The sequence below is a fragment of the Cydia strobilella genome, chromosome 7, assembly GCF_947568885.1.
Source record: "Cydia strobilella chromosome 7, ilCydStro3.1, whole genome shotgun sequence".
NCBI classification, from domain to species: domain Eukaryota; kingdom Metazoa; phylum Arthropoda; class Insecta; order Lepidoptera; family Tortricidae; genus Cydia; species Cydia strobilella.
The window spans coordinates 17,159,310-17,168,588 of record NC_086047.1 but is presented as its reverse complement, the minus strand read 5'-3'; the positions used below and the strand labels follow the sequence as shown (position 1 = coordinate 17,168,588).

The window sequence follows — 9,279 nt, the reverse complement described above, 5'->3', positions numbered from 1 at the left end:
GTAAGTAGTAAAATTATGAAGACTAGACTTCGTATTTTTCACACAAATTAAATATTATTTTCAATGTATTACACTGTCATCAGTGTACCTTATTAACGTTACTGGTCTCGCTTTATACATAACAAAGTTCGCATTACATTGCTTCTTAGAATAAACTTTAAAAAGTGTGCTACAAATCAAAATATGTTATTTTTATGTCGCTAAACAAATGTTGGTCAGTTTGAGGACTACAGCCTAGTTAAATTTTTTGCTTGTGTTACAGGACACACCCAGTATTTTTTTTGAACATGAGAATATTTAAAAAAGGTATTTTTTTTACAAAAATTTTCATTTTACCGTTAATCATCAATATTAAGATATTTAAGAGATAGATTATAGAGTGGATAAGTTGGCCCTCTGTCGCTGCAACATTTTACAATAGTAAATAGCTGAGAGTACAATTTAAATTAAACAGCATTATTATTTACATATAATATTAGCGCTATTCAGAATTTACTAACCCTTTGATTGACATTACTTCTTATAACTTATACAAAAATAGAAGTAGAAGTAAAGCGTTCTAAAAGTGAAATAATAAATATTCAAATTACAATAAAGTATCTTCTTACCCACTTTCTTATTAATGTTATAAAATATGGTGGTATCTAAAGTTAGTAGCTCTTCCTGTAATATTAGTATCTCGGTGACACAAAAAAAGTTGGTCAATCGTGATATTCGTGATGTTATATTATAATGTATTCATGGAGATCTTTAGCGATCGCACCACGTTAAGACATGTAAATTACAAAATATTAACATAAAAAATGTTAAATAATGCAACTGCGTAATGCGGCTTGCGGTGGAGTAAATTATGAGAAAAAAAAATCTTTTATGATGACCACTATTTTACTTAAACCACAACAGAGTCCTCAGTGGCGGAGTAGCCACGTGGCAAAAGTAGCAAATGCTACCGGCCCCGCGAACCTACGCATTGTGACCGTAAAAACCGTAGTGTGGCCGTAAAGTTTCACTTGGTTCACTTCATCCGACAAAATGAAAAGGCCGCATGATATAATTTGCTACAGGCCCCGCGCTGGCTTAATCCGGCACTGAGAGTCCTAGAGATTACTCGTGCAGTATTTAAAACGATAACATATTTCAGCCGTTTCAGTATCAGCGCTTATTACATCTATACGTTTGCGAGTCACTTTTTGTAAGGTAGGCCGACCGAATTTTATACAAAATGTGCCTGGCAACCGTAATAGTGGAATAGGATGGTTGCTCTTTTATCGCCCATCGTGTCAACGCGCCGCTCTTGCATTTTCATTCATACTAGTTTAAACGTAACAGCTACGAAGTCAAACGATAAAAGCGCGACCATCATAGCCAGATATCCCATCACCAACATTCTTTGCGTCACCATTTGTTACAACTTCGAAGGAACTTATTCCTTTATCAAGCAATACTAATTTTAACCATAGAATAGTTTAGATAAGCGAATGAACGAATACTCATTTAAGATCAATGTATATGTAGTTAAGTTAATATAGAAAGCGACAGCAATAATTATATTTGTATTTAAAGCTATTGAGGCGTTAAATTTTTAATATATGTGCTTGTTCAATTATAGGAATTCTGCCGATTTTTTTTTATTGTTCTCCATGTTACTTATTATCGCCAAAAATTAAATATACTCAATAATATAAATGGGGTTAAAATCCAATTATTACAGAGGGCGATTTGAAAGGTTCCATGGAAAGGTATGAAAGGTTGTTGACATCATTAAATAAATACATTATACCCTCTAAGAGTTTAAACCATTACTCCCTGTACGAGTATGCTAGCACGGAATAAAGCCCTTTACGAACTTATTACATAAAAAAAACTTTATGGAGTCCGTCCAAGCCAACTTTGCACAGAATTGAACAGAACAGTGAGGTAATGTCATTATTAACAACGTATTTTCATAGATATTTGACATTAATCATGACATAACGACACTTTTTGTCATTGCAAATGCCATGCAGAGTTATAACTTGGTCCGACTCTAGTCATGTTTTGCGAGACAATTTTTAAGTTAAGATTTTTTTTATGGTTCCGTACCTCAAAAGGGAAAAACAGAACCGTTATAGGTTACCGGCCTTTATCTCAGGAACACGTGGAGGTATCGAGTGGAAATTAAAACCATATACTCAGATCTACCCTTGAAGCTTTGAATAACACACATCACGCTGGCACTATCTCACATCGTAGGGTCTGCCATCTAATGGCTTAAATCTGAAAATGAAAACTTGACACAATGCTTCGCGCCAATAAATAGGGGTTCTGTGCTGCGTCTACAGTTCGTACACCTCCCTATAATATATATTCAATGAGAGACTAACATTCAAGTGTCATTTTTGAACTGTTAGTCTGGGTAAAAGCCTGTGCACATCGGATGCGTGTGTGTAGACACGTGCACGTACGCGTTGTAATTGTAATATACTGATCATTATAAGAGACGCACGCTTGCATGACGTCGTGCACGACTCTAACATTTTAGCGCACGTGCTCGTCTACGCCCAGGTAGCAGTGACGTCAGCGACGTCATAATGACGTATTTATGGCGTATAATGACGTCGCTGTCGTCATAATGACGTATAAATCCTGTCAGGGCGCACACGCAGCCGGTGTGCCTTGGGGTTCAAAAAAGTGATTTAAAATATGGATTAAATTAAGTCGGCATGATTCCTAAACTGAACAAGTGCGGTAGACAGTTGTGACTAAGGAAGCTAGTTGTTATCTTAAAGTGACAGAGATACTATTTTTTGGAAGCGGGGAAAAAACGGGAATTTTCTTAAAAATGTTTTTAGAATGTTTCCTAGCAGATCAGTGTTCCCATTGTGTGATATAGGTATTTGAATTAATTAAGTATAATAGTCAGCATGGATTATTAAATAATAAACAGCGAAATTAATTTTGAGTTTTTTTTTACCTGTATACCATAAACTATAAACCAATCGAACTAGCCAATGTGGGGAAGACAAGCATATGAAATGCTGAGAAGGCTGTCATAGGGTGAGAACCTGAGAACTCTCGTATTTGTATACATACAGTAGAATCCGCATATAATGACATCGAAGGGAAGTGACAAACACGTCATACTAAGCTGATTTGCACAAAAGATCCCTATGGGTCGAAGTGTATCCGAAAGGGCCCCCGAAACTATAAGATAAGCTGATGTCATATAAAGCATAGTAGATTAACTTCTTATTTTTTCCAAATTAATCTCAAATTCCTTTGTGAGAGATGAGTTCTATTAACCTTGTACCAATTAACAATTTGTCACTGATAATCAAAACTAAAACAGATTACGCGCCACGCACGCACGTCCTCGCAAGACAAAGACGTGGGGATGGCCACGAAAACCAGGGAATGTGTAATAACCGGACATATTAAATGTAAATAGGATTTATAGGTCATAGTAAACGATTTGGCACTATAAGTAAATCAGTGATAAGCGAAGTCATCTTATCCGACTTCGTCACAAAGAATTTTATATAAAAACCAAACTTCGCGCAGTAATTACGTCATAGTAAGCGGATTTAGCGGATGGTCAGTAAGCGGAGTCATAATAAACGGATCCCACTGTACGTCGCTCACACACAGTCAGAAATTAAGGAAAAGTTTCACTCCCTTCAGTCCCTTCAGTCCCTTCTGCTCTACTAATACTTACCTATACCAGAAACTTAAAATACGTTTTAGGGTTCCGTATCTCAAAAGGAAATAAAACCGGCCAAGTGCGAGTCGGACTCACGTTCTCGAAATACACAAAATAGATCTTTACCACCGGAAAACCTATTAGAAATGTGCAGTCAAGCGTGAGTCGGACTTAATTACTTAGTTTTTGATCCGACCGTTTTTAAAGACATATATTTCACATAAAAAATACATTGTTTAAATTGTAATACGAAACCCTTGGAACGCGAGACCGACTCGCACTTGGCCGGTTTTTTTTATTTTTACCAAGAACCGATGGAACTAGTTGAAACAATAACCCAGACTTATCTAGTCAGTCCAAGCTAACTCTGCACCGACTTGGCAAGCGACACTATGTGGATGTGTAAATTAGGCAGTATTTTCCTAATTATATCCAAGCCCAAGCTACTCCATTTGACATTACCTACCTTGGTACGAAGTCAGTACCCAGTGCAAAATCAGTTGTGTGACTTGTGTTCTTTAGTGTAGGTTATTGAAACCATTAAAACCAAGCTTTGTGATAATTTACAAAGATACATCATTTATTTATTTCCGCACGTTCAAATTACTTTATATAAAGGTTTAAAACTGTTCGTATCAAGCGAATACTTATAAATATCACACCTTTTTTTAGTGAAATTGCGTCACTTAAACTAAGTTATATACACAAAATAAACTTTTGAATGTAATAGAAACTATCATCATCATCATATCAGGCCCTTTATCGCCCGCTGCTGAGCATAGGCCTCTCTTCCAGTACGCCACTTGTCCCGGTCCTGAGCTAATCTCATCCAAGTGACCCGCTATCTTCCGGATGTCGTCCACCCAACGAGCCGACGGACGCCAGGGGCTTCTTTCATTCGAAAGCGGCCATTCCGTTAACATTTTAGTCCATGCCATCACTCTACCTAGCGACATGTCGCACCCAACTCCATTTTAGTTTGGTAAACAGAACAGAAACAGCTTAGTATATCACATCAAATGTAAGATGGATTCAACAGGAAAGGCTTGTGCACACCGGTTGCGTGTGCGTAGGTATAGTGCGACACAAAATTGGAGAAATTAAATAAAATGTAACTAAAAAAAATCCACGTATATACGCACCGTAGGTTCAACGCCAAAGACCGATTAATCGGTCATAGACCACAGAGTACTAGTATAGTATTATATAATCTGTGCCACAGAGCAACAAAGGCCTACATGCATATGCATAAAGTTCAATTTCAGTTTTGACTTTGTGTTTGACACGGCGTCGAAAAGGTTAAGCATTTTACGTCAAAAATGTGATAGTTACGTAGGAAGTGGCGCCCTCATTTATTTTCTATTTTATGTCGCATTATAAACGTGCACGTGCGCATTGTAATATACAGATCTTTATAAGAGACGGCACACCGCTGTGTGACGTGTGCGTACGCGGCTCAAACATTTTAGCGCACGCGCACGGCACGTCTACGCACACGCAGCCGGTGTGCTCTGGCCTTTAATGAAACGAAAAAAGTAGGTACTTCTCTATCTTTGTATAACAATTTTTAACAACAAACCTGTTCTTATTATTTTATTTATTTATTTTATAGAAAATATATTAAGTGAATTGATATCTAGCATACCTATGTGTAGTATTTTTTTTTCATGACTAGACCTTGCCTTCATGTGTTAAACTTTTTTATTTAAAGTTATCCAAGTCAAAACTGTTAATTAAAGCAATGGACATATTACATTGATTTTAAAAAGTTTATATTTACAATTTATAAATCGTTTTGATATTTGTTACTGTGTGACAAATATGAATCAACTTATCAAGAATACTTGATTATTACCTACAATTATTGCATTTTACAATAGTTTGGATACGGTGGCAGCTGTCATCTTCATACAATTTATAACCTTAAAAAGCAAAAATGTATTGAGATGTGTGAAAATACTATAAAATCATTGTGATTTTTTTTGTCCATAAATTAAGTGCTCTTATTCGTATTCACATACTGAAACATTTTCTTTGTTAGATTTATATCATTCAAGTTTTTCCATCCTTCAGTCTCATAAACTTGAGGATTCTCTTTTATAAACTGAAAAACAGTTGTTTGTAGTTTTTCTAAATTGTATCTCTCCGATATAAGTGCAATTTCCATACAGTTTCCAATATTAATTTGTTCAGCTATAGCATATTGCACTAGGAAAAATAGGTTACTTAATTCAAATTTGCCTGCAATATCTAAGAGATTAATGCAATCCTGTCTTAAAATATCCTTAATAGTACCCGTATATAAGAATTGAAGGAGCAACTCCATATCATTGTCGCTTATATCCAAGAATAGTGAGTCCGTGTCATTCTTAACTTGGTTTCTTAATAGCGAACTGTGAGCGGCTAGAATTATCTTATGCACCTGATACTGTTTCCTACTAGCTGACTCAATTATAAAATTAGTTTTCTCCTGCTTCGATAAAAGCTCACCGAAGTCATGATTAAGCTTAATTTGTTTAATAAGATCCATGTTAAAAGGGCTGGCGGGATCGGTCTTTATCGCTATAGGAATGCAGAGTATCCTGCCTTCCAAGTTCTTCGCTGTGAAGCAGTAAGTTTTCACGAAGTATTTCTCATCGGGCTGATTTGACTTGAATACTTGCCATTTAAATTCATATGGTAAATAGGATCGTCCGGGCGAGTTGCCTGTGACCGGTCCGTGGGTGACTTCAGGAGATTTGCTTATCCCGATGCTGAAGCTGCCAACTTTTCTTAGACATACAAATAGATTGAGGAGACACTTGTTCCCCGGGCAGAAAGAGGTATTAAAATAGAACCACAAATCAGGCTCGTTGTCGGTGAAAGTGCCTCCTATGTCGTATTCGCCGTACCTCTGCAGTTTGTTGGAGATATCGTATATGATCAAGTGTTTTGCGGACGTCGTTTGGCGTTTGTGTAAGGAGGATATGTCATCATGGTTCACCTGAAATAGGAAATAAATGAAAGGGTAAGAAATGGTGCAAAGGTAAGTGTTAACCGTTTTTCTTATAACCAAGACATCCTTGCTAAGCTAATGCAAAATAAAGATTCAAATTAGAATGGAACGGAGTCCTTTTAATGGACCTCTGGGCACCTAGAAGATGAGAACCACTATAACAAGATGGTTATAAAATCACATATGCAGATACTTGCTGCTGCTAGCTATCTGCCGGAAGCTAGGTGCTAGGTGTAGTTTTTTCTATATAGGAAAACTGTTTTTGTAAGTGGAATTAAAGGTTCTTTTTGATGTTTATTGGTATATTGGTCTTCTAAATACAATATCATTTGAATTTGAATTAAATTTATAAGTATTCATAATTTTGTGTTATACAATTAATGTAAATGTTATTTATCATCTTTCTAATAAAGAATTTGTAATATTATTTGAAATAAACATAAATGTACATAATTTACATGAGGCATATTTATTAAGAAGTGTGACTTAAAGCAAGTAAGCTTAATAACTAGATTAAAATAACTAAATGCCTCAGCCATAGGCTTAAACTGGGCTGCATGCCTCAAAAGTTTATTTTCTAATATCAAAGATTCATTGATCATATAAGAGCTCTTTCCCACTGACGTCCAGTTTTTTGCGGGTAAGTTTTTCTGCAGGATCCCGTTTTATATAGTATGCAATGCAGTGTCCTGCAAACAGAATGCTCGTGTGAATGTTACTATATTAGCACTTGTACTACTTTGGGCTGACCAAACATACTAGAAGAAATGATTTCAGAATTCGACACAGCATGCAAGGAAGCAGGTTTAGCAATGAACATGAAAAAATGCAAAATCATTACTAATGGAGATAGAAATACCAATAAAGCACGGAAGAAACAATATGGAATATGTTGAAGACTTCACATACCTGGGACAACCAGTTTCCTTCAAAAACAGACTCGACAAGGAAGTAGACTACAGGATTAGTAGAGCGTGGCGAAAATATTGGTTAGTAAAATCAATTCTGAAGAGTGATATGTCGCTGGCCATAAAGAAAAAGGTATTTGATACTGCTGTCCTACCTACCTTAACTTACGGTGCCCAAACCTGGAGCCCCATTGAGAAACATATTCATAAACTGAAAATCTGTCAAAGAGCTATGGAATGGTCAATGTTAAAAATTAAAATTAAGGACAGAATCAGAAACGAAGTCATAAGAGAGAAAACTGGAGTAAAAGATATAATATACGCAATAAAAAAGAGCAAATGGGCCTGGGCTGGCCATATATGTCGAACAACGGATAACCGGTGGACTAAACGTGTCACAGAATGGTCACCAACAGGAATAGCGAGAAAACAAAAAAGACCAAATAAAAGATGGCGAGACGAGCTAGTGAACTTCGACAGATACTGGTGGAGAACAGCACAGGATAGGAAGGAATGGAAAAAACTAGGGGAGGCCTTTTCCGCACAAGCGACATGCAAATAATAAACCAATAATAATTAAAATTTTATGTAATTGTAAAAAAAAAGAAGCATGAAAGCATGAAATAAAGACTATTACTACTACTACTACTATTACTATTACTACTACTTTGGGCCGAATGAACGCGACATGTGACCGACAGCCCACCTGCTTCCGGCCAGGCGTAGCAACACTACATCTACTTGTATTACTAAAACGGGATCCTGCAGAAAACCGTACCTGCAAATAATTGGACGTCAGTGGGAAAGAGCTCTAGAAGATGTGTAAAGGTAAAGCCACAAATTTACACATCCGTGATTCGAATTTAACAAAGTTGACAGCTAATGTAGATTGACAACGGCACTACATGGCTCCGTTCATTATGCAGTAATTATGGTAGCCAAAAGTTGGCCATACAACACCATATTATTTAGCTGTCAAACTTTGAGGGCCCGTTTTTCTTTAAATTTTTTACATTTTATATAATCAATGTTTTTTTTTTATATTAATGTATATTTACCTCCACACACTGATTGCCAGTGTTGTCACCTTGAGGAACGGGTGGCTCCCTTCTTTGCATGGGATGCATTGGATGTCTGTTCCCCTGAAACCCCTCGTAGAATATCATTTTTGACAGCACCGATTTTAATGCTCACACAATCTGATGTTTAGTTTTCTCTATAAATACAAAATTGAGTTTATTGATTACTATGCAGACAAGACTTAATAAAAATAAATTTTACAAATATTTACATGACGATGATTCGAATTGGATTTTCTGGGAATGTTTTTCGATATGAGTCATTCTGTTGATTGCATCATTTGATTGTAATTTGTAGACTATACAAGTAACAAATGTTGGATGCGTATATTGTTTTACGTCGATTTTATTAACTGTTACTCGTCATCCCGGTAATTTCAGCACAACAAACAAAAAGTCGGATGACAACATTATTTTCTGGCCTTTGTATTCGTATGCGTGATTAAATACCTGCAAATTCTTTGTAAACGAAGCACTTTAATGCCGACACTTCAACCTGCGGTACCGCTTCGTAATTTTAATGTTACATAACTTTTCCTTACATTAAAAATAATAAAAAAGGCACGTTTGCCGACTTTTACTCACAAATAAAATAATATGTTAAAATGACGTATGACG

The 9,279-nt window shown here is 36.1% G+C and overlaps 1 protein-coding gene across 2 annotated transcripts; it reads right to left on the bottom strand.

Annotated features, from left to right (window-relative positions):
* Window positions 1-4,243: 4,243 nt before the first annotated feature.
* LOC134743273 (uncharacterized) lies at window positions 4,244-9,267 on the bottom strand. Of its 2 annotated transcripts, none has more exons than XM_063676684.1 (3): window positions 9,112-9,267; window positions 8,641-8,798; window positions 4,244-6,662 (listed from the first exon to the last, which is right to left on the bottom strand). In XM_063676684.1, exons 2-3 carry the CDS (start codon window positions 8,746-8,748, stop codon window positions 5,673-5,675), a joined length of 1,098 nt encoding a protein of 365 aa, XP_063532754.1. In that variant the 5' UTR covers window positions 8,749-8,798; window positions 9,112-9,267; the 3' UTR covers window positions 4,244-5,672. The 2 variants fall into 2 exon arrangements, with proteins under 2 accessions (XP_063532754.1, XP_063532755.1); XM_063676685.1 differs by having other exon boundaries at window positions 8,641-8,724; window positions 9,112-9,258.
* Window positions 9,268-9,279: the final 12 nt, after the last annotated feature.